This window comes from Ochotona princeps, chromosome 20 (assembly GCF_030435755.1).
Source record: "Ochotona princeps isolate mOchPri1 chromosome 20, mOchPri1.hap1, whole genome shotgun sequence".
NCBI lineage: Eukaryota > Metazoa > Chordata > Mammalia > Lagomorpha > Ochotonidae > Ochotona > Ochotona princeps.
In genome coordinates, this window is record NC_080851.1 from 32,986,712 (window position 1) to 33,013,467 (window position 26,756).

Below are 26,756 nucleotides of genomic sequence, written 5' to 3' on the forward strand. Positions count from 1 at the left end.
GACTATGCTTGCTAGAAAATTCTCGAAGGAACAAGGCTGGTGAGGGTCCTGGAATTGGGAGTTTCTACGTTTGGAGAAAAGACATGTCTCTTTTTCTCAGCATTCATATGCCTCAAATCTTCAAGTCAAAAAAACGTGATTCATTTGTTCATGGGGGAACGTCATAGCTTAGCAAAGTGTTTATATTTTAAAAATCCAAAAAGCTGTCTAGGTGGGGCAAGCGTATTTTGATTTTCAGCAATGCAGTGCGTTCCATCACTCTCCCTGCCCCTTGTCGATGGCTTCAGTTGCTCACAGGCACGTCTCTGAGGAATGATATATTGTTAGGAGGAGTTCTAAAAAAGTGCTTTATCTTCATTATCCTGAAGATTCTATTCCAAACGAATCTTTGGGGAAATCTCTTTTCCTGACATGCATTTGTTTCAAACGCAGGGAGTTTTCCCTGCCAAAGCCTCGCATTTCTCCCTCTTTTTGGCTGAAGGCATCCATGTCTCAGTGTATCTCAGCACGGTCACTTTCCGAAGGCCACGTGGCTGGGTTTTTACTGACGTGGCCAGGCTTTTACTGAACAGCCCCAGGAGTCAGAAGGGCCAGCCCTCAGACCTGATTAAACAAATTCTGAAAGCCCATAAAAATGTGTTCAAGTTAGGAAGGAGAGTAGGAAGCTTGCTTGTCATGCCGGCTCCCACACAGGGCCAGCTCTGTCAGGGTTTGGGGGGTGTCCAGGAGCCTCAGCCGCGCAGCAGCAAGTGGCCCTTGGGGCAGCTTGATTGCACGGCTCAGCAGGGTTGTGATGGGGGCTGTTTCTTCCTGTTTCAGAGCCATTTTGCAGGTAATGCTTCCCCTGCCACTTTACAGGGTTATTGAAAGGGTAGAAAATAAAGTCGGTAAGCCCAGGCAAATCTCATGACTGCATTGAATCTGGCATTGAATCATATGACCAACCCCTGGGAGAAATGAAAAAGAAGGCTTCTTGTTAAATACAGTGGATTAGAAGCACATCTATGCATATCTGAAAATTTAGAAAAAGATTGAATGAAAAATATTGGACTGGCATATGGAATCTACTTTTGTGATTAAATAGGATTGGTTATGTAAACAGTCCTATGGAATGTTCAGGAAATGGATAAAATGAACCAAGGTAGTTAAACAGAGTTGGTTCATGGCCATACTTACACATGCTAAAATCGCCATGCTGTCCAATGAAGTCAAGCAATTAGGTGGTTAATTTGACCACTATCCCTATTTCCAGAGGCCCATGACTTGGGAGCTGTGTAGCAGGGGAGAGGGAAAAAGAGTCCCCTGTAGGCATTTGATTTTCCCAGTTCACTGATGATAGCGTATAGGCTCACTAGAAACAAACAATGGTAAAGCCTCTACTAGATTATGTATTCAACCGGCAGCTGAAATATCAAACTGAGTTTTTCTTTTGCTAATGTTAGAAATGCAGACAAATTAGCACACATTTGGAAATGAAGGATTTTTCTCCCGCCTTTTAATTCTGTCCAAGCAGAATAAAAAGGAATCACAGGATGAAACATATTTTACATACACATTTTACACACACATATACACACACACACACAGACATACACACACAGACACACACAGGCTCAGATCTCCCGTAGTATTAGAGCCCTGGGAATAGAGCATCTTGTTGAGAATTTCTGCACTATTTTATTAGACAATTGTGATTAATGTCACAGAACTTTAGCAATCTTTGAAAAGAAGTCAAAATGTGCCACAAAAATTCACTTGATTGTGCCAGTGGGAATATTTCCTAACATGGTCCCAAACTTCAAAAACAGCTTCATGCATGCGAGCTGAGGAATGGATGGGTTTCACCCATTTCTTCCCAAGTCTATTCCATTTAGTTAATAGAAAAAAGGTTGGGAAAATTGTGGCTCTAGTTAGCATGACAGAGCAGCACCCAGGGATATCTATATGGTGGGCGGTCCACATGGGCTTTTCCAGGGCTACTGCTTCATGTCACCAGTCTTCCTCCCAGACTATAACTCTCCGATGTTATCTTCAGGCTACTCAGATGGACAGCCCGTTAGGCTTTTATGATGGGCAGTTTTGAATGCTCCAAGATTAGAAGATTCTGGCTGGAGTTTGTGGTTCCCTGCCGGATCATCAAGGCGTCCCAGGGATCTTGTCCCGACCATGTCTTTAAGCAAACACCTCTCTCGTAACGGTATTCTCTCACTGCCTTCTTGGCCATGGACTTCAAAAGCAGATGGCAGGGAGGGCAAAAAAGGCAATAACCCTTAATATAACAGAGCCAGCCTGGCGGGGAGAGACAAGGCAGAGGTATGGCGTCTCTGAGGTGGGCATTTGTGTGTTTAGCCCCATGGGGTAATTAGGGGTCATCTGTTCCTGAGTCTGCTAACTCATCACTTTCACACCATCCCAGCAGCTTTCTTAGCAATGTCAGCAATGTAGAACTTTCCCAACCTTCAGGATATAGGTTTCCAACATAGTTACCTTTGATCTCTAAAACGATGATTGTGTGTGATCAGGCAAAGATAAGCATGCATTGTAATATGGAGTGTCTGTGTGTGTCTGTGTGTGTGTTGGGGGGGATGGAGGTTTTTTTTTTTTATTTTGTAGACTTGAAATAAGACTGTCCCAGTTAAAGCAAAGCTCAGGATACATCCACACATCCTTGGAAGCGAGAGAACCCTCTGGGGTCCTGGACTGGTTGGATTCTTTGGTACATTTTAATTCAAATTGTAAAACTTTGAGAAACTCCTTTTGGTCACTCCTTAAAGAGTAAAGCATGCAGCATCAACTTTCTCAAAGATTTCTGCATCTCAAAAAACAATACATTCCCAGTTTTTGAGATCTGGAAATGTGGACCAGAAACGTTAATTTTTCCTGCTAATATCAGTTTTTTTGTGCAGAATGAAATCAGTTCTGTCTGCAGGTCATGGAGCATGTGTAGTTCATTAAATGTCAGCTATGATAAAGCATCTTTTCACCTTTCCTCATCCACACCTCTTATTACTTGACAAATTACATTGAAGAACTCGAAAACCAGACATCAATTTTAAAGAACATCGATCCATGGTAGTAATATTATTTCTTTAGCCTAGTCATTATGATTTCTAAAGGAATAATTAAAATCAGATTAATTTTAATTCAACCAAACCAATGGACTCAAACTTTTTTCTTGTGGAGCCCATATTTTTAAAGAGCTGATTTATTTAGTTTATCTAAGTTTAGTTAAAACTTGATGCTAATTGACAATGTCTGTCCATCAATATTTTTAACATGCTCTAGCCAAGGCTATTGGATTCTTCATGAATCTCACTGAAGATTTAAAAAAAGTCTCTATCGCTGGAATAAAAGGAGCACTTCCAATGAAGCTGTTAAGTATACCTTGACAATAGGATACTTGATTTTCTATCATTGTCTATACCTGTGATATCATGATACACTTCAATAGAATTAAGGACCTGTGTCTTGCTTAAGGACTATACTATTGTAATAATATGGGGGAAGAAAGAAAGATGGGAAGGTGGAACGGAGAATCCCTGTGCCCAAGTCATGAAAAAAATTAAAAACCAAGAAACCACGCTCATGCTCAAGTATAAGGAGAGTGTGAGCAACTTGCAGAGAAATTGGTGTCCACCGTAGTGCACCAGGTGATTACTTGAGGCAAACTGGCTGTTATTCACCACCATGAGCTCAGCGCAGTGTGAGCACTGCTAAGTGCCCTCTGTTGATGCAACAGCCAATTAACATTTGGATTTGGAGAGAGAAATCTCTGCCTCATGCAAAAGTTATGCTTTCAATCAGTGAAACCATAGCAAATATATCCTAAGATTAAAACATGCTTTTTCATTAATAACAGTTTGCTTCATGGAGACTCCAAAACTTAAGCCATTCCTTGGAAACTTTCCCTATGCAATAACTTCCTAACTCAGCATTCTTCATAGGGTTTGGTAGCATAAACCGAACAGCACTTGGAAAGAAAAAGTTCTATGCCTTCTGTTATATTTTATAGGGATACTGCATGTTTCTGTCAGTGAATATTTTTAAGATGTCCTTTTAATCACTTTGTATAACGAAAAAAAATGTCCTCAGTTTCACAGAATCAATTCCAACGCTCACCATAAAATGAAATTGGTGATACCTGTCCTCTTGGTCACATTAAACATCTAATTAGACTTACGTTTCTACAAGGAAAATGTCTTAGTCATCTGTTCCATTTAGAGGCTGTCAATGTGAATTCCATGGTGAGTAGATTGATAACAGGTGGATGGACAGAGAGAGACACAGGTAAGATAGGTGACAGGTACCATAGGTAGAAGGTAAATAAACACACACACGTACGCAGACCTGGGCTATCCAATCCTCCTGAGAGTCTATAAGTTAGATAAAAGAGGGATTTGCATCCTTCCATTTTTTTAAACTAAAATTCACTTTGTTTTGTGCTCAGGAACCCCCTGAGAAAAGGATACTTGTTCATAACCATTTTCCTTCATGCGCCCAAACACTGTTCACAAGGGGCCACTCACTAGTTTCTTTTAAAATGCTATGTACTTTTGGGCCCGGCAGCGTGGCCTAGCAGCTAAAGTCCTCTCCTTGAACACCCTGGGATCCCATACGGGCGCTGGTTCTAATCCCGGCAGCTCCACTTCCCATCCAGCTTCCTGCTTGTGGCCTGGAAAAGCAGTCGAGGACGGCCCAAAGCTTTGGGACCCTGCACCCGCGTGGGAGACCCGGAGGAGGTTCCTGGTTCCCGGCATCGGTTCGGTGCGCACCGGCCCGTTGCAGCTCACTTGGGGAGTGAAACATCGGATGGAAGATCTTCCTCTCTGTCTCTCCTCCTCTCTATATATCTGGCTTTCCAATAATAATAAAACCTTTAAAAAAAATGCTATGTACTTTTGATTCTTTTTACTTCTGTGAAATTCCCTAAACTGTCTATACAAATTGGCCAAGGATGACATTGTTGGTTACATCCTTCCTTAGCCAGATGCACTGGTCTACTTCTTCACTTATGTTTCCAAAGGTTATTACAGGAATTTTACATCTATCTTGCCATGATTGTTCACATATTTGTCATGTGACTCAACACATGTTTTAAATGGAATAGATGAATGAATGAATGATTCAATACCTAAGGACCAGTTCTGCTGAGAACTGTTTAAAAGATTACTTTGTAAGAGCACCCAGGTAGGACCAGCATTGTAGCTACTGAGGCACCACTTGCAATACTGGCATCCCATTTGTGCATTGTTTCCACATCCCATTTGTGCAGGCTGTTCCGCTTATGATCCAGCTCCCTGCTGATGAGCTTGGGAAAGCAGCAGAAGATGGCCTAAGTGTTTGGTTCTCTGCATTGCTTGTGAACGACCCTGATGAAGCTCTTGGCCCCTAGATTTGCATTGGCGCAGTCCCAGATGTGGCAGCTGGAATTTCTCTCAAGAAAAAGAGAGAGAGAGGACCAGAAAAAGAGAAAAAAGGAGGCATGAATCTAGAAGAAACAATTGAATCAATGCATGGAATGTGCTTTAATACTTTATGTACCTACCAAAAACACGTATGTTACCGTTCCTTGTTCCATATTTCATAGATGAATGGATTCATAAATTACACTGTAAATGCTAGTTTCTAAAAACCTGACTAACAGGATCACACACAGACAGTCTTAAAAGGCATGAGATTTGTGCATGGTTCCTTCATGGCAAAGAAAATTCATTGGAATGAATGACCGATGTGAAAAATTACCAAATTTTAAAAGAGCATTGGGATGGAGAAACATAACATTTGTTTTATAACCCACTTCTAAAATTTGATTATACCCATTTAACACATGTAATGAGCAGCAAATAAAAGTTTTAAAAGGAGACTATTTCTAAAAATATTATATGGCAAATTAGATCCCCTCTTTCCTCATTTTGAGTTGCCAAACCAAGCAAGTCAACCAGACCCCATCCGGTAGAACATGGTCAAATTGTAGGCAACCTGTAAGATTTATTTGACAGTTTGTAATAAAGGTAGCAAGCTAAACAGTAAGAAGTTGGAGCGCCCACAGCATCTTTTAAGCAATTTGTACTAAATTCCACCAGTGGTTTATAGGAGTTCTCGTTGCATTTATTATCTTGCAGATTAATTCTAAGTGAATAAAGGAAAAAATATTTCAAAAAACATGGAGTATCCCTAATTTAAAGATTGCTTCAATGCACAGAGATTACTCAGAAAATGATCATTTGGTAGAATCACTATTTTGTCCTTAATAATACTCAAATTTCTCTTTATATAAGATTATACAGGACTTATATTATTCAAACATACTAATGACAATTATTAGAGATGAATGTCAAAACTAGTATTAAAGCTATTTCTGAAAAATAATTCAGTTAGGCTATATGTTGTTCTGCAGATATGTTTCTATAAATTCAATTTTTAAAGAGATTTATTTATTTTTATTGCAAAGTCAGGTATACAGAGAGGAGCAGAAATAGAGAGGAAGATCTCCCGTCTGCTGATTCACTCCCCCAAGGGGCTGCAATGACTAGAGCTGAGCCAATCTGAGGCCAGGAGCCAGGAGCTTCCTGTAGGTCTCCCACATGGATACAGGGTCCTAAGGCTTTAGGCTGTCCACAACTGCTTTCCAGGACCACAAGCAGGGAGTTGGATGAGAAGCAGGGCTTCCAGGACACAAACCGGTGCCCACATGGGATCCTGGTGCACAAGGCAAGGGCTTTGCCACTAGGTTACCATGCTGGGCCCAATTTTTTTCCCCAAAAGGAAAATGGTAGTAGAAACTAGCTTTTGGAAATTCAGCGAAGCCTTAGGGCATGGCTTCAACCCTGAGAAAAAGAATAAGTCTGTGCATTTTGTGAACTGAAGGACCCATTACATGCAGCTCAGTTTTTGAGATGTCCCCCATGGAGAGGTATTTTAAAACACTTAGTTGAACTCGGTCCATGTTTATAGTCTCAGGAACTCAAAATGCATTTTCCTCATTGGGCAAGTTAGAGCTCATTTTCTATCTTCATTATTTTTCTATAGACATCCTTTGTAGTAAAATTTTCACAAACAGAATTTGCACTTGGAAGGAATTTGGTCTGAAGCAATGTTCTTTACTTCTCTAACAAGCCACAGGTCCTTGAGGGTGGCTTATGACCTGCTTTCGCCATCATTAACAAAGTGACTTTTCTACACAAAGGAAGACCTTTATACCTAAAAATAAAATCTCATGACACATTGTGAAAATGACTTGGTCTGACATTGGGTTTTATTATGCCCTGTGTTATTCAAGGCAAAGAAGATCATGCTCAAAACGAGAAAGAAAACACTTAAGAGCGTCTGGGCACTTTGAACAGCATGAGTGAAATACAACACCAAACAGGATGTCTCTGTTCCTTTGAACTTGAGGCATCCCTTGGACCCTAAGCTACTGAATTCTCTGGTTAGTTATGTGGTGCCAGACATTCAGTGGCACTTAATGAAGATAAGTTTCTACTTTGGGCTTTTAAAGATAATGGTGAATGAGTCCTGCCTGACCAAACTGAGCATTTTTAGCAAAGTCATTATAGAGTTAGGGAAACAAATACAAAATTTCTTCAAAAGAAGCCATTTTCCCTTTCTTATTTTTAATCGTTAAATGTCAATGAATCCTCAAACCAATAAGCACAAAATTCTCCCTCCTTTGTGTCTCAGGAACAAATACCAACATTTCTTGTCTATCTATTCTGGAAACCTAAGACTCTACAGGGTATAAAACATGAGTTTCAGCATCAGCTGTGTTTTATCAAACATGTTCTTCTTTCACAGATAATAGCTAGAATGTCCTACCTGTCTGGAAAAGTATTCACAAGTATTCACTTCTGTGTTTGCTTTTGCATCACGGAAACCTAAATCTATTCCCTTTTGAAGCTTCCACTATTCTAAAATAAATGGATTGTTTTGCTGTGGTCATAGAATCTATAATGGTACGCTGTCACCCTTCCATTGGAGTACCTATGCAGAAGATGTTTAAGCACACTTAAATAGAGTACACTATTGATACCAGGGTTATATCTGAAGTCTCTATGAACAGAAAACTCCTAGCACTTGGGCAAAAAAAAAAAAAGAAAAGAAAAGAAAAGAAAAAGTAGACTAAGCCTCAGATCAAATGGGAACTATCTGGCTTCACCATGGAAGTCCAGATATGCCTGAAGTTGAAGGAAATGTTAGCATCGGTCAGTGACCAAATTCTTTCCATGTTCTATAGAGAGATAGGATCCTTACTGAGACAAAGAACACCTGGAAAAAAATCTAAATTACTGTCTTCATGTAGTGAATTGAGAATGAGACTAGGACTCCTTCTGAAGATCTGTGTCATTTATTTCATCCCTCGCTAACATCTAGTCCAACCATCCTCCTCTTCTCATTGTTCCATATTAACTTTTCAGTATACTTCCTTTTCTGCTACAACTGCAACAATTCTGCAAGACAGTCATCTCTCCCTCCATTCTTTTTTTCAAAATCTATATTTTACGTGGGTTTGAGGGAGAGAGTGTCAGAGATCTTCCATCTACTCCTTCACTCCCCTAACGACCACAAAGGGTGGAGCGGGGTCAAGAAAATCCAGGAGCTGGGGACTCACTCCACATATCTGATGAAAGTGACAGAAATATAACTACTTGATCCATCACCCTTGGCTTCGAGCTTCTGCAGAAGGAGGAAGCGGGTGTGTAGGGCCTGATCCAGACATCAAACCCAGGTACTCTGATATGGGACATGGAAATCTTAACCAGTAGGCCAGGTATCTACCCCCAATCACTTCCTTGCCTCTTTTATCTAGTTAAACCCAAGTTAACATTCAACTATGCTGAATCTGGCTGATGAGTGTGACAGGCTGTTGACTGGTCTCCCTTTAAGGTGCAACTTCCATGGGCCCTTTGGGTTATTTCAAGCCATTTTATTCTGTAGATTCCCTTTGGCACCATGCAAAACTACCATGTCCTATCATCTCTTCTGCTTTTGAACCTCCAAAGTTTTCTCCCCATTCTAATTCTCAGCAATCACCTCAATTCCAATCTGACAAAAGAAGTTGATCAGATACATACTTCATGTATTTCACACGGCTGCTTTGCAACCAGGTGCTCTTCTGCTACTACACCTAGGATCAAACCTAATGCTTTTAATTGCATATTAGTGCTCATTCCCTTCTCACACTCTAGGGCATGTCTACAGCAATCCTCTCCTCTGTCTTTAGCGGTTTCAATTTTTTGTAGTTCACTATCATCTTCACAGAAATATGTTGTAATTCTAGCATTAGCATTTTAAGATATTCATGCAATTGATCTCTTCCTTCTACTATATGATCCATTTATTTGTTTCCTTTGTGGTGAAGTTACCTATTCTGGGTTTCACAATGATGCAGCTCCAGCACCTACAATGTCGTCAGGCATATGCCTGGCATGTGTATGTGGATTGAGGCTTCGCATTCACTTCATTGCCAGTGTCATCATTGGCTTCCATGCTACTGCACCCAATAATCAGTGCCTACCCTGTTTTATTTGATCTATTAACAAGTTTTGATGCATTCCAACTATGCTTTTTACTTGGACCACTTAGCTCAGGAGGGCCCTAGGTCAGCCCACGCTGCTGAAGAGAGCCATGCTTCCTGTGGGTCCTCCTCATGACTCCTTTCTGCTACTGCTGGCATGTCACAAATCTCCTTCTGCAGAATTCTCTACCTGCACTGGTTCCCTTCATAATCTGACCTGGGCTTAAGGCTAGAAATACCAGCTACAGGTAGCTCACAACTGCATTGATATTTGTAGTTCTCACTTCAATCCTGAACTCAAAGTGTTTATTTCCAATTGCCTTCTTGGTGGCGCCACTTCGATACCTGGGAAAGATTTTAAATCTAACAAGTACATCACTGAGTACCTGAAGGTCAACAGGAACCTCCTTCTACACCACCATCTCAGAAACAGCAACTTCTTCCTCTCTAGCACCCAGACCCCAAAGCCCAGAGACATCCTTTATTCCATAGTCATCACTCCCCACCAAGCTCTCTCAGTCCAGATCCAGTTTGTCAGTGGATCCATTTCACCTAACTTTATAAATATAGTTACTTCTTACCAGTTACAGCACCCACTTACCATAAAATTGAACTCTCTCCCTACTTTCATCTTATGAATACGATATCAACTTCCCATCAAATCTGTGTTTGTATATTTGATTTGAACTTCAATTTGAATCTGTGTAGGCTTTCAAAAGAAAGAGATGAGAAGCAACAAGTAAATGCCTGAGATAAACAAAAAAGGTTTGACATGATTGCTGAAACTCCATGGTAATTATCCTTGGAATATATATTTTAGTTTTCTAGTAAGAAAGAAAAGTTTTATATATTTTAGTTTTCTAGTAAGAAAGAAAAGTTTTATCTGTTTAACAGAGGGAAGATTTAACGGTGTTAGGACAAAATCAAGTACATCTCCCTGACCCTTCTGAATTTATTCTTGTACAATCATTTTCTTCAAAATTTGTACTGTCCCTTGATTAAGTGCTTAAGTTTACATATTTCTGTGTTACAAAGCAAGGCCCCAAATCCTTCATGGCAGAGGCATGGTCACCACTCACACAACCTCACTGAAAAGAAGAGAAAACAGCAGAAATGGCAGAGCGAGGCAAAGACAGTATTATATGCCTGTTTTTAAGGTCAATTTCTGTCATAAACCTAGGTTAAAAATACATGCTACTAGCTCTTAAGCCAGGCCTCCTAGGATTCTTGATTCCAGCATTTTCATAAATATGGCTGTTTTTGTTTAGCTTTTAATGCTTTATTTTCAATATTTGGAAAATGAGAATCATAGAGGTTATACTTACCTTACGACATTGTTAGAGAAAGTATGAATGATTACTGTTTATTAGAATCACTTATTAGATGTTTGCAGCCCTTCTTAAACCCCTGTTTTTATTTGTCCAAAATATGCCATTTTCTAAGTGATAACTACATGTAGCTGTTCCTTCTAAAGATCCTTAGTCTCTGAATGAGGACTAGAACACAGGTCTTCTACTTCCTACTTGATGTTTCTTCTACTAACTTTAATGCTTACTATTTCCCCTGACTCTGCTCCATTCTTGTTTTGATTGCTACATGGAAGTAAGAGAAGTACTCAGAACAGGGAGAACTGGAGGTACAAAGTGGCTTTCGGTGCTGACATTGTAGCACAGTGGCATCCCATGTGAATGCTGGTTCAAGTGTTGGCTCGGAACCACCTCCCTGCTAATTCACCTGGGAAAGCAGCAGAGGATGGTCCAAGCTTTTGGTCTGCTGCTATCCCCGTATGATACCCTAATGTAGTTCCAAATGCCTGGCTTAGATCTGACCCAGCTCCACCACTGCAGCCATTTGGGGGTGAACCAGTGAATGGAAGATATTCTGTCTCTCTCTCTCCCTGTGTATGTGTATGTGTCCATCTCTCTAGCACAGCCTAAAGAGCTAGATTTATTTTCAATCTTTAAAAAAAATAAAAAAGAGAAAGAAAAGGAAGTTTGGCCTTTCAAATAAGAAGTTCTTTTTCTGTTTGTCAAGAGTTTTCAGCAGCAAGTCCTCTACTAACCTCAGAGGTGGTGGTTTCCTTCCCCTGGAGAACTTGGAGGTCGTTGTGACACCAGTGTCACTGTCACTGTGGAAAGTGGCTCCGGGGCTGCCCCAAGATAGATGGCTATGGACAATGCAGAGGTTTATAATTACAATCACCCTTCCTCCTGCAGAATACCCAAACACCACCTCTGTGGGCAGTCACACAGTCCAGTCTGTGGGCAGACTGGAAAGAATAGCCGGATTCACCAGCCTCCTTAGGCTATGGCTCTGGCCTGGTACCTATTAGCTATGAAGTCTAGCACTCAATGATTTACTCTTCAAGTGCCTGCAGTGGTGTCTTTCCCTAATTGCTGATCTCATTTTGCACCCTAGTGCCAAATAGTCCCCCGGAGACCACTGAGGAAAACAGGAAAAGTTCCAAGAACCATCAGGAGCTTTAATAAAATGCAGCTCTTAAAGTAGACAACCTTCCTGGAACTATCCCAAGGAGCCCGACACTGCTGCTCTCTGTAGTCACTTCATACGCCTGTCAGTTACTGAAATTAACTCCATTTAATGAATGATTCCCTCTGCTGGCTACTCGGGTAATAGAGTGATTGGAGGGACTCTGATGTGCGTTATGTAGATGATTACCCTCAAAGAGGAAGGAAATATGATGGATAAGGACAGTGCTGTGGGGAAGAAACCTTTGACTAAAAATAACAACATCCTAGAAAACTGTTTATAGCAGATCCAGAGCACTGCAAATAAATGAACAGAGCTGGCAACTCATTTTGAATCTGAGATAAGTGATTCTAAATGAGATGCCTGGGTTTTATAGAGCTCACAAATATGTGCTACAAAACCCTGCTCAGAGAGACTCGCCAAAATAACCTACATGACTAGAGTGAAGGAAGGGTCGGCCAACTCTATTAAATCCCGAGTGCACTACCTCAGCCTGAACGCTGGTATCTTGGGGCTTTCCTCTGTCTTTTCATCACTAGCTCCACCTCGTCTGTTATCGGTCTATTTTCCTATCTTTATTTGAAGCTTATATCATTATTCTGTCCAAGATAAACTCCTATAGTAAGGCTCACAAGTGTATAATGCAGAATATTTCCTGATTTTATAGTCTAAAAATAGATCTGCTTCAGAAAACAGCAACCAGTTGCAAAGTGAGTTTTAATCCTGATCTCCAGTTGAAACATTCCCTTGGTTTTATCTCTTGTTTTTATCTTGAGCAAGGGCAAGGGGTTTTCTATGTAGAGAGAGGAAAGTCTTTGATATATTTATGGAACTGCTGGGTGAACAAAGTTGCCTTGGGTCCCACATTGCATTATGAACTTGGCCAGCTAGGCTGACATGTCTCACAGAAGTATGAGGTATACATCCCATGGACAGACACCATCTTCCAAGCTTCCAGCAGTTGTTCATGATTTCAGTGTTTATCTGAATGTCAACTTCATGCACTTAAAAGTCAGACAGTTAAGGAAGGCTTTAGCTTAACCTTTACAATGCTGGTTAGGAGATCTTGGTGCCATATCAGAACACCTGGGCTCAACACCAGCTCTGCATCCTTAGTCCAGCCTCCTAGCAAAGTAGACTATGCCAATTGGTCAGTTAGTTAGGATCCTTCCTCCTGTATGGGTGAACTGGATTGAAATGCCATGTTGCCAAACCATCAACCAAGGCCAGTCTGGAGTCACTGTGGTACTTGGGTAGTGACTCAGTGAAGAGGAGTGCTCTCTCTCTCTCCTCTCCTCTCCATCCTTCCTTCTCTGTCCTTCCCTGTCTTACTGTCTGCCTCTGTCTCAGAAACAAAGGAACAAAAAAATACATTTTGGACAAAAAGTCCTAGATGGTATAATTTGCTCTAAAGCAGTTCATGAAAGTTTAAAAATAGACGAGACACGTGAAAGTTTTGTAGCTCTTTGTGCTGTTATAAAAACACAGATTTAGAAGAACTCCAGCATGCAACAGTAACATGCCATGCATATGTTAAGCTTGTTGAAATCCAGAATACTTCTAAAAAGTGAGAATAATCCGGGACCCTCTCCCACTAAGAGAGTGTGTTCTAGACACCAGTCTTTAGGCTGAAACATTTAAAATAGGCTCTTACTGAATCCTCCCAAATGTAAAAAATAGGCAGTCTCACTTCCATTCACTAAAAGGTTAAATCAATTGCCCAAAGTCTCACAAATAGAAAAGTTGCAAAATCACCTGTGGGTCTTAGAAGCTGCATTGCAGAGTCCGCTGCTCTGAACCATTGTACATCATGTCTTGGCAAACTCATAAACTGTTCTTATTTTTTTCTAATAACAAAGGCTAGGTACACCATGGATGCTTTTCATGAAAAGAGTTTGAAAATGCATATGTATACACCAAAGCTTTGAAGTAAATGTCCTCATTTTGAATGAAGGATATGATTTCTTTTTAAAAATCATTTTTACTTATTGAAGAGGCAGAGAAACACAGAGAGAGAAGTACTACGACATCATCCATTTCTTAATTTACTTCCAAATGTCAACAATGGCTGTGGCAGGATCCGGTCCAAACTGGAAGGCAGGAGCCAAGAACACAGTACAAATCTCCTATGTAGGTGCCAGGGACTCAGCTAATGTCTGCTTCCCAAAGTCTCCATTAGCAGGAAGCTGGAGTCGAGAGCTCAAATCAGAACTCAAACCCAGATATTACGATGTTGAACACAAGCATCTGAGGTATGAACTCTCCTGCTTGCCCCAGTTCCCCCTGCCCCAATGGAGTAATGATTCAAACAAAGAAAGTTGGTAAACTTGGAACCTAGTCCAAGAGTTACGTGATGTGCTGGCCCTGAGCATATACATGGTAGTTACCAACATAGAGTGCTACAGTTTTAATAATGACATTATGCCCCATGACAGGAAAAAGGACAGAGAGCGTATTGGGCATGAAAGATGGGCTGGAAAGATGATATCTGAATTGAGAAAACAGCTAATTCTCTGAGGGAGAGAGGGTCCCAAACCCAAGCATCTCCTCATGTAGAGAGATCCTGACATAATCAGGTCTGCTGACATAATGGGATGGTTTGCTTCGATGAGCCGGGGAGGGCAGGGAGAACAAAGGGTGGAGTGTAGAGAGACAGTTTATAGGGTAATAAGAGTGCATCATACGTGGCAGAAAACAATGATGGCATAGACACTCAATGGTGTGGTAAGGTAGAAAAAGGAGCAAAAGATCAAGGAAAAATGGCAATATTATACATTAACTTGATCTCAGGCCATTCACAGTAAAAGTTCCAACCTTAAAAAAACCACCCACAGTGATCAAAGCAGATGTAGCAACTTCACATTCATAATTCTAGAGATCTCTGTTGCTTGTGGTTTTTAAAAAGATTTATTTATTTTTACTGAAAGGCAGATTTGCAGAAAAAAAGGAGAGTCAGAAACATCTTCCACCCGTTATTTCACTCCCCAAGTGGCCACAAAGATCAGAGCTGAGCCAATTCAAAGGTAGGAGCAAAAATAGTTCTTTCAGGTCTCTCCCGTGGATGCAAGGTCCCAAGGCTTTGGGGCATCCTCCACTGCTTTCCCCGGCCATAAGCAAAGAGGTGGATAGGAAGTGGAGCAGCTGGGACATGACTTGACATCCATAAGGGATGCCAGCACATGCAAGGTGAGGACTTACCCACTAGTAATTGTGCCAGACCCAAAATCTCTTTCATTTTCATGATTACAATAAATAACCCGAGACAAGTATCTGGCATAACAGTTAAGATGCTGTTTGGGATGCCAGCCTCCCATATTGAAGTACCAGGGTTTGAATCTAAGCTTCATTTTTGATTTCAGCTTCCTGTCAATGTACGCCCAGGAAAGCAGCAGGAAATGCTCAGTACTCAGTGTGTTAATCAAAAACACAGATCAGGTAAACTATATGATAGGTGTCATTTTGGATCGGCTCCTTTCACTAAGCAAATTGGTTTCCAGTTGGGTCCATTTAAATACAAAAGACAAGATTTTTATTTTCTTATGACTTACAAGGATGTGAGGAAAAAGGTACCCCAAACCACTGTTGGTGGGAATGTGGGCTAGTTTAACTATTTTGGGAGACAGTAAGGAGAGTTCTCAGATGTCTGAAACAAGATCTACCATAAGACCCCGTCTCCATGGTTGTATGTACCAAACGCTCAAAGGAAAGAGTTATTAAAGCAACTGAAATACTAATGGTAGCACTAAATTTGATAGAAAAAAAAGACATGTCAATGTTTATAATCCCAGTGAAAATCTGCACCCAACTCAACGCCTTATTAATGGGAGAGCACATATACTATACCAGGGCAGAAGTGTCTAATGGACCACTGTATAGGAATTTAGAGAACATATAATTATTCATGAACACATATCAAAGCCAAGACATTAAAGCAAAAAAAAAATCAGCTTTCATGAACTACAGTTATAGAACAGTACTTCAATTCTCTTTTCTTTAACATTTATAGTAAATTGGAACTAAATTCATTAAAATGTTATTATATGATGTGTACTGTGAATCCCCAGATTGCACTATAGATGAAATGTCCAGTTTTTCTTTTGTTGTGTGGCAAAGGATAGGTTTCCTTGTAGTTTTACAATTCTAGGTCTTATCTGTAAAACTGGAAAACTGGACATTTCATCTATAGTGCAATGAATTTAGTTCCAATTTACTATAAATGTTAAAGAAAAGAGAATTGAAGTACTGTTCTATAACTGTAGTTCATGAAAGCTGATTTTTTTTTTTGCTTTAATGTCTTGGCTTTGATATGTGTTCATGTCATATTATTTTCCTTATGTATTGATGTATGCATTGGTTCTCCTCCCTTCTTCTGTTAATATGGTTTATCAGATGCATTGATGAGCCTGTAGTGAACTCATCTTGTATCCTAGGGGCATAGCCCACTTAGGCAATTCTACAAGCTTTTAAAGTTGGACTGGTACCAATTTGTGGAGTTTTTTCCCCCCTGATTCTTAGTTGTGTTTTCTTCTGATTCTATATTGTGATTCACTTGGCACATTTGGTTAAAATATACTGGATAATTCATTTTGTATCAGCATATTAATAGCACAAATAACAGATCATAGCCCTATATATCAAGAAAAAGTGCACAGTTTTTAGGTAGGCACGATCAATATAAACAAAATAACAATTCTATATTGTAAAAGCATCACATTGATTTTAGTTGCCCTTGGATTTCTGGCCATTCTATACGCATTCTTTTCAAACAGGACTCTGAAGTATCTTCAAACATGTTGCAAGTTTTGTGCTGTATACCACATGTTTAAATATACTATCATTTTTCCAAGACAATCAAATAATTTTCTACTTACATGCCTTTAATTGACTATTTAGATTTTTTAAGTAAAATCAACAATGTAAATCCAAAGATATCAAATCACAATAATTACTCATTTATTTCTTTCACTGAAGAAATGTATTAACTTATCCCTTGCATTGAATTAATCTGTTAATATTGCTTATATTGAATATTGAAATGCTTCTCCTTGCATTGTTCTGTTTCTCACTAGGAAACATACTCAATTGTAAAGTCAGTGAGGAACACATTTTGAGAATTGAGCATGAATATTCTGGCAACAAAATGTCCTTCTGCATTCTCCTGTAATTCTTCACATTCTTTTAAGTCGATTATTCAAATAACGTCATCAGCCTCTACCTTCTGCTTTTATGAGTAGAAACTAAATGATTTTATTTCAGTAGCTATATTCTAACAGAGGTTAACAGTTGGGTCTCAGCATTTTGCTCAAGGACTACTATCATGAAGAAGTCATAACCTCCATATATAATTTTAAAACTATTTTTAATATTCTTTCACTTATTAAATGAAAATATTAAGGCAAAGACCATTGTTAGAAACACTTTTTAGGATCATAAATCTATGTTACTTAAAATACAGAAAATATAGATGTGTGATCCATAGCCTACACAGAAGTAAGTGACAATGGTGAGGGGACAACAATGAAGTTTTGATCCAGTCTATACTCAACTTCACAGAGAAATCAAATCAATAGGTGGATGGTATTGCTAACTGTCTTAGGGTCTTTCAAAAAGTTTCTAGAATATGGAATTAAAAGGTTGGTCTATTTTGGCACAAGCCATTTTGAAACCCACATATAATTTTTCATACTATGATTTTCATGAACTTTTAAAGAGATTGTTGTATTGACAAAGAGGATGAAGCATAATGATAATACAGTATCAGTGTGTAAGACTTCCCGGAATAATGCAGTTTACTTCTTGGCACTTATTGTTGGTTAGGCTAGCAATGACTGAAGTCCTAGTTTTGCAGGATTGACTAATCAAGGAATCTCTGTACTTCCCCAAGGATAACTCACAACTACATAGAAATACATTTTTACAAGTATCTGACCCTAAAGAATGCTCTTCCCTGTCCTGTAGACATTCACAGGGGGAAAGAAAGGAATGACAAGATTGCCAAACAAGAGTAAAATTTTCCACCAAGGAGAAGAGAGTATGTGAAGATGCTGAGTGTTGCTGGAGTTTTTCCATCAATGATGACTTGTCAAAAGTCACACAGATATTTGGTGAGGGACATGGTTTGGACCTCAAGAACCGTAAAAATGTTGACTTAAGGAACATATTTTATAGATGAATACATGAATACAGATTTTTTTTATCAACTGGAGCTATCTTCTCGCAGGAATTTTAAATTAGTCCAAAGACATATTTTTTTCACATGATAAAAGCAACTAGTACAAATGAATTCACTATATGGCACAAGTGAAAATACAGAAGAGTGTGGATGTTGAGCAGGAAAAAAAAAAGATGAATTCTGAGTAAAATGAATTTACTAAACAAACTTTCTTACCATTGGCGATACTACACACATCTACGGGATGCTGTGATATCATACTACTTAGTCACAACAGTCTTATGCTGCAACCTGTAGACAGTGGTGTCTGAATATGAGAATTACGGAAGATAAAAGGACAACTCCAAGGTCAACTCTTCTGTTGATTTGGGTCAGGACACAGAACTATTTAATGTCTTTCAGGAATGACATTTAACTCTAGTACTTAACTGAGAGAATCACATGGGATCTAAATAAATAAATCCATCAGATAACTTATTTAACATAGCAGACTAAGCCACTGTCTGCAGCAACTACATTCATGTGAGCATCTGTTTGTGTCCCAGCAGCTCCACTTGCAATTTCTTCCACTGCTAATGGTTTGGAAAGGCAGCAGACGACCACCCAAGTACCCAGGTCCCTACACCCACGTGGGAAACACAGACAAGGCTCCTGGCTTTGACCTGGCCCTTGGGGTCATATGAGGAATGTGAAAGCACAGATTTCTTCTCACTCCTCCTCTCCTCCCTCTCTGTGACTCTGCCATTCAGATGCATACATAACTATTCTTAAATGTAAATAAAAGTTTCACAAAGACCAATTCAATATTTTTGTTATAGCTCCATAGCAGAGAACACGGTATTTAAAGAAACAAGAAAGAAAAATAGTAATGGCTAGAGTTACCTTTAATTTTAAATCATTCAACATTTAAGACTTTAATTATAGTATCAACCGTTTTTTAAAAACCAATCAGTAAGATATGTAAAAACAAACAAAAGCCCCAAATGTTTTGGCTTGATTCCTCTTTTCCTTTTAGAGATAGCAAATAGAGCATCTATCTTAAAAGGTTGATTCAATGGCATTTAAAATACACAATCTTAGCAACTCTGACAGGAGAGCACCCTGCAAACCAAAACCTAAAATAATCCAATCTTCTACTTGCAGCAAGCTGGATTTTGCCAGAATTTTGCAAACCATTAGGAGTAGAATTTGTTTTGATATATCCTGTAAAGCCTTTCTTTAAACAGTTCATTTCTGTCTTTGTTTAGGATCTTTCCCCAGAGAGAGGATGGCTGCTGGCAGGGGACAGTACTAGCCCATGTTAAATCCCCATCTGGACCATTTATGTCAAAATGGTAGAAAAACACCTGTCCGGAGGTATAAAGAAAAAAGTACCAAGTGCTGATCCAGGGCAGAGTCACTGAGAAGGCATCAGAGCTGCCTGGTGATCCCAGCTTCTACCCCAGGTACCATGGCAGCACCTCCAGAACAGGAGCCAAGGTGAGCTGATGTGGGGGCAGGTGGTGTTGGTTCTCATACCAGTGTTCTGGGACTACTCCTTGTCCAATTCACACAGTGCCTGTGTATCCAAGGGCTGTGGGGCACCCGACTGCTTCTCCAGAGGATGCATATGCATTCTGTATTCATAAATCTTATGATTTTCTTTTTAAGGGAAAAACATACAGTAAAGGCCTCACACAACTTCACCCCACTGCACATTCAGGACAAGCACATCAGGTTTTGAGCCTAGTTATGGCAGAGGGTAAAAGAAATTGTCTTCCTCCTCTGTGAGATGAGTAAACTACTTCAGGCAGCCTTGAATACAGTATGGAAGCCAAGATGTTCTCCTTTCACTATATATCTTTTCCAAAGGTCAATTCTGGTATCACTTAAACCTTAGGTCTCTTTGCTTTGCTTAGAAAACAGTTATGTGGCAAGAAAGTTTATATAATTCTGAGTGAAAAGTCTCTCTCTGGTCTACATTCCAAGATGACATTTGAACTTGGGTTGACCCAAAACCAACAACCAAAAGAAGAAAAAGGTTAGTCTCACCCACATTATTTGAGGAAAAAACATGTCAGAATGTACCTCCTAGGCAATGAGAAAGACCTAGGGAGAGGCATTCCCCTCTCCTGGTGAACATTTTTCGATGTAATGGCAAGAAATACTTTTTTTCTGGATTTGTGTCTTTGCTCTCCATGTGTTTTATATTGTTCGGGCTTATCTCAGCTTTGGGTACACAATTATTTTTCTTTAGTTCAACTAAATTATTCACCAGTCTTACCTGCAGTGGAAACATTGACTTCACTGAAAATAGCTTTGTGAAGAAACAAACACACAAACAAAAATAATCATAAAGACATTTGATACATGCAAACTTCTCTCTCTCTCCCATTCTTTTGCAAAATGTGAATGATTATGCTTTGTCTGTCTTTGTGGAGTTGCCCGTTTTAATATGTTTTCAATAGACAACAAGGCACCAAGATTCTTTGGTAAATTATAGATGCTAAAAATAGTCACTACCTAATAACGTTACTGAAATAATTAGAGTTAAGAAAAGTCTCACATGAGAAGCCAACTAAAAACAAAGTTTGGCATGATGCTGTTTCTTTGGTTCTTTCCAAATTAATTTATGCAGCACACTTGTTCCAAACTCATCCCTCCCACTGAAAACTATTTGGACAGTTTGTCTTGTGTTTGCTTTTTGACTGCACCTAAAACATACAACAGTGGATCCTAGTCTTGGTGTAATCTTAGTTTTTTGTCTTTTTTTTTCTGGCAGATATTCACAAAGCCAGTATACATCTGCATGCATGGATTCTACACATGTCTTACTTTCACTCTCAGAGAGCAATCAAATTATTCTTCAAGAAAACTTTCTAATTCAAATGTATTAAGTCATGTTATTCAAATATACTACAAGACAGAATTCTTTTATTCGTCTGATGACAGACTGCTCTGGAGACCAGTCCAAAAGCTCATAGAAGACCAGGAGAAAATGAGGTATATTCACATGTAGGGTTTTCAAGCAAGAAGAACAGTTGTGTATTCAAACTTGCGACAATATAACATTGCTGAAACAGCTAAGAGATGGTAAACATGTGAACGGAAATATCATTTTATGAAAAAGTCATTCATGGGTTTAAAGCTTTTTCTGCAACAAATTAAGCTTGCCTTTTAACTCCATGGCCCCAACAACCTATTCACAGTGCCCTCATAGTTTTCACTCCAAATATATAATGAAATCAATGTAGTGCTTTCCTCTCCTTGCCAGCAGACCAGTGAGTTTGCTTGGCTCATGGCTTCTCATGCCAATGAGCTGCATGTTGCATACCCGATCCTCAATTATTCCTCTTTTACAAAGCAACCTTTGAAAAACCTGAAAACTATAAATGTTCCGATGTGCCCCATGGACTCCATTTGTTTAACCTGACCCTTTTGAAAGGTCTGTTTCCACACAGACATCAATCTGACAGCGCAGTAAACACCATCCAATCATCTTCACATAACTTAATAAAAATTTCATAGACCTACATGCCAGGTCAGGTCCATCTGATAGATCAGGGCAGCGTCAGGATGCCATGCGTGTCACATCATCTAGAAGAGTACTTACATTTTGCCGTTACTTTGTAGCCACCCAGAGGAGGAGTATGGCCTTCTAATGCGTCGAATCCTGCAGAAACGAGGACCAGGTCTGGATGGAACTCTTTGGCCGCCGGCATCACAACAGTCCTGCAGTCAAAAAGGCAACGCATCACACACAGAAGAGCAGATATCTTCAAAAATTGTTCATTGAAAATGGGTTTGCACAATGCTAAGAACTTCCTAGGAATTTAAAAAAAAAAAGAAGGAAAAGGAACACCATTTAAAAGGATCAAAACATGGATCATTTCCTTTATTCTGAATTACTGTTATTTTTGCATCCAAACTCAAGATTTTTTTCTTTCATCTTTTTTTCTCCAAATCGAAAAAACAACAACACATATTTTGCAGGTACATCCTAAAAGCCATCATATTACATGCACATCTGCACATGTTTTATTCCCTTACCTATATAAAAAAGAAAAAAATTTTTTCTAAGGGAGTGACTAATCTTTTACATAGGTAAATCAAAGGTTTAGTGAAAACCTGACTTGCTCCAGTTGCGGAGAACTCAGTGTAAATTTGAACTATAAACTTCTTTCAGAAAAAAATTTGCTTTCCCAACTTGGCTTTTTTTTTGTTTCAACATTTTTAAATACTTGCTGTGGTGGGGGGGTGACTCTTGCAAAGGAAAAAACACAAAATTCCCCTTAATAGAACCCAGACTATCATGTTCAGTGAGTCCAAGGTCAGAAACACCAGGAATGTGGCAGCCTCATCCAGGAAGCAGCCCTGCTGGCCTCACGCCCACACGTCCACACTTTCGCTCTTCAGCCTTCTCAGGGCTCCTTCACCCCTTTCTAATGGGGTGTCAGCTTCCAGACTAGAATCTCATGATAAAAATTCAAATGTCAACAGTTACTGAATGAAAGATGGAAACTGCACACCACAGTGAACCTAAAAACTAGGAAATCAGCATTGTGCTTGAGGGCTATAACTAAAATAAATAACAAAACAGTGATTCTTGAGTGTCAGTACCATTAGCTTATTTTCTTTTGTTTTATTGGTGTATAAGTCTTTCAGATTTTCTACAATGGTCACCTGCTAACTTCATTTTAAAATATAAACAGTATGTCATATACAAGGAGTTACTGAACTCATAAATGTGTCAATTTTCTATAATAACTCTGCTGGTGTCTTTCAAGTTTCATCCTTTAAGTTCATGTAAGCACCATCCAGAGTCATCCTCTCAAGAACTGGGAAGCTACATATACAGAAATTTCCCACCATTGAAACTACATGATATTCGCTTTAATTTATTATGTATTTTTCATTGTGTTTTCAATCCGTTAAGACTCTTTAAAACAGTTATATTTTGGGGAATAAGGCAGAAATACATGAAGCTTTTTTTTCTTTCTCAATGAAACCAAATCTTATGCTGCAGTTTTCCTAAAAAAAAATCAGCACATATATTTAATTCCCTTATTTCCCTGTTTCACTTAAGAGAACCAGTCATTTATTGTATGTGGTTTTTGTAAATTTCTATTATTTCATAAGATTTAAAATAATGTTTCCTAACTTCAGAACAGATAGTAGCAATTTGCCCTTTTATTGGAAATTAGTCATGAAACGGAGTAGGTTTTCATGCCATTGCAAATAATTTGTTCATAAGCACATCTTTCCCTCTTTCCAGAGAAATACATTTATCAGTTATCTCCAAATACACAGAATCCACTGATTTCTTAAGACACAGCACATTTGTTATAGGAATAATTCCTGAGTTCACACACATACAGATTTTCATAATTTCAAGCAAGTTTAAAAATGCTGTCTTACAAAACCAATTTTATAGATTTTAATTAATTCCAAAACCACAAAAAGGTGGAAAAGAATCTTATATCACCTGATAGACTGCTTCTAGTGAGAAATACACACTCCTGAAATTGTGTCTGAATGGTGTTTACTGGACAAAGTAGTGATGTGTGGTAGAAAACAGATGTGGGATACATTGCTGTAATGTGCCTTGTGTGTCTCCTATCAAACTGAAGAACCAGATGGCACACATGGTTAACGCTGAGATACTGGTCTGGTTGCTTCATTCACCTCATCAAGGTTGTATTGAGTGTCTACTATGTTTTTTTTTTTTAAGATTTATTTATTTTATTACAAAGTCAGATATACAGAGAGGAGGAGAGACAGACAGGAAGATCCCCAAGTGAGCCGCAATGGCCGGTGCGCGCCAATCCGAAGCCGGGAACCAGGAACCTTTTCCGGGTCTCCCACACGGGTGCAGGGTCCCAAAGCTTTGGGCCATCCTCGACTGCTTTTCCAGGCCCCAAGCAGGGATCTGGATGGGAAGTGGAGCTGCTGGGATTAGAACCGGTGCCCATATGGGATCCCGGCAAGTTCAAGGCGAGGACTTTAGCCGCTAGGCCACGCCGCCGGGCTCCGAGTGTCTACTATGTTTTGAACACTGTTTTGGTCTAAAGGTGTGATAACTTTTGAATATTTTCAGATTGTTGACACAGAATGCTCCATTGAAAAGTGAACCACCATTGTGACAGTAGTAAGAGGCAGAGTCTTTGAAAAATGGGTCAATGCCGTTATCACAGAAATTGGTGGCTGAAGCAGTACATAGGTTTGGCGTAATTTTTCCCTCTTTCCCTCTGTCTAGCTCATGTTCATATGCCCTCCCACTGAGTTATTATGCAAAACAGAACTCAATTCCAGCACCACAATCTAGACACCAAAGCTGTGAGCCAAAACAATGTCTCTTCTTCGTATATTTCCCAAGTTCAGGATTCTGTTAGCACAACCCAAAATGAACTAAGATGGTGTATGAACAAATAAGAACAATATTTAGCAGTACTGTTTGGGAATAACTGGTAACATTTCTCTGAGAACAAATCCTTAGAGAAGCTCCTTTAAAGTTTTCTTTGAAAAATGGAGGTTGCTGATGAAAGATGGCAAGGTACAGAATGAAGGGAAAGAGAGACGAAGTTCTGAAAACATAGCAAAGCAGTGCCAGACAGGAAGAGCAGACCATGTTCCAACACCTCAACTATACATCCTGTATGCAAGCAACCACGCAGAAAATTCAGAAAGCCTTTTTTCCAAAAAGAAAATCCATTTTTTTCTTGTTAATTTATTTGAAAGACAGAGATTTCTTCCATTTGCTGGTTCATTCTCCACGTAGCCATAGCTAGCAGTCTGGAACGCCATCCTTGTCTCTCACATGAATGACAGGTATTCAAGTATTTAGTCCCACTTCTGCTGTTTAGTAGGTACATTAACAGGAAGCCAAAAAGGAAGCAGAGCAGACAAGCTTTCAGATCTCTGACCTATACCCGGTGCTGGACCCAGAAGGCCTCTTTGTTAAAGCAAAGACATGTGTGGCAAAGGAAAGTGTTTGAATATGAGTATTCATGTACCGAAGTATGATCCTTACTTTTTTTTACTAAAGGAAATTCAGAGACCATGAGCCATCTTCAGGAATGTTAACCTTAAAATAAGGTTTGGTGATCCATGCACTTTCCTTCCTACCAGCCAATAGGGTTCTCAATATCCTTTCACATAGCCACAGGGAAAACTAACAGCAGCTGTGCAGCTGTACTTTCTTAAACAACAGTAGAAGAGCAGGGGGTTCCTGGCATATGAGGCAATCCAATGGTATGAAAAACAGTAACAGATTAAAACATAAATATGTGACTCTGAAAAAAGCAGAGGCAGTTCGAGCAGCAGAAACAGTACTTTTGAAATGATAGAAGAAAATATTTTGGCTTTAGCACAATGACACGCTTTTATAAGCAAGGGAATAATAAAAGGACAAGGGATTTTACTGAAAGATGAACAACTTTGATTGTAGTATTGTGAACAAGAAGGCTTGAAGAGAGAAACCTAATATTCATTTCCTCCTTTATAGAGAAAAATCAAAAGGTATATATATGAAAATTATTTTAGATCGGCACCTAAGGGAGAACTCCAGAACTCAGCAAGGAGCTAGGGGATTCCCACAGGACACGGACATCTGGGATGACAGCATGAAGAGTGGAACAAAGCGCACCAGTAACATGTTGCTAGCACCACACCCTGGGGATAAAGCGTAAAAGAGATCCTGCCCGGCAGAGCTCATCCCCAGGAATGCTGGATGTGGGCAATCTTAGCCACACTAGAAATGGACAGTTGTCATAGTTCTGGAGCCAGAGAGGTGAGCTACCCAGGACACACAGAGTAACTTTACTTCAGAGAAGGAACTCACATCTTTCCCCAGCACAGGGTGCAGCAAGGTGATGACTGGTCAGAAGCTCACTGTGAGAATCTACACTGCTCCTGGGGACAGAATTCCCTGAACATCACCATCACCAAGACTCCACAGACATCCCACCACACTAGCACACATGACCACAGCTGCACCAAGGCAACTACTCCCAGCAGCAACAGTGATCCCCCAAGCTCAGCCCCAGCAGTGTCCAGTGCAGCAGGGTGGTTGTCACATCAGGGAGTTGGAAGGCCAGGCCTCTTGAGACCCAGAGCCATTGACTCTCTTCTACCCTGTGCCCGAGGGCAACATACACTTGCCATGGACTTGGGCCAGCCCCAGTCCTTCCTGTGCCTGTATCCTTGTCCAACACAGCTTTGGTGAATAATCCAAACGCTTGTTCCACCATGACTTCCTTCCAGAGCCCACCCCATCTTGGAAGATACAGGAAGTCAAAAACCATGCCCAGGACCCAGACCAGGACATGCAGAATTCCCTTCATAAACCTTTCCTGGCTTAATGGGCAAAGGTAGCTGTGTACACATATCCAGGAAGTGGGTCTGGCATCGCCCTGACACCAGTCACCATTAAAAACACCCACACACCGCCAAAGTGGAAGTGACAGGAGCTGTCACATCATTGCTGTCAGTAATGGCAGAAGACAGGGAGACTCCTTTTGGTCACCCTACTGGAACTAAAGCCAGTGTAAGCTGCCAAAACGACACTTGATGACAAACCTCCAGGAAAAAGCACTCAATACA

The 26,756-nt window shown here is 39.8% G+C and overlaps 1 protein-coding gene across 8 annotated transcripts in view; it reads right to left on the reverse strand.

Annotated features, from left to right (window-relative positions):
- Positions 1 to 26,756, reverse strand: part of HDAC9 (histone deacetylase 9) — an 834,677-nt gene that overhangs the window by 72,341 nt on the left and 735,580 nt on the right. For all 8 annotated transcript variants that reach the window (XM_058677966.1, XM_058677969.1, XM_058677964.1 and 5 more), the window contains one exon: positions 21,769 to 21,887. In XM_058677966.1, the coding sequence (XP_058533949.1) occupies positions 21,769 to 21,887 (119 nt within the window). The remainder of the gene's footprint in view (positions 1 to 21,768; positions 21,888 to 26,756) is intronic.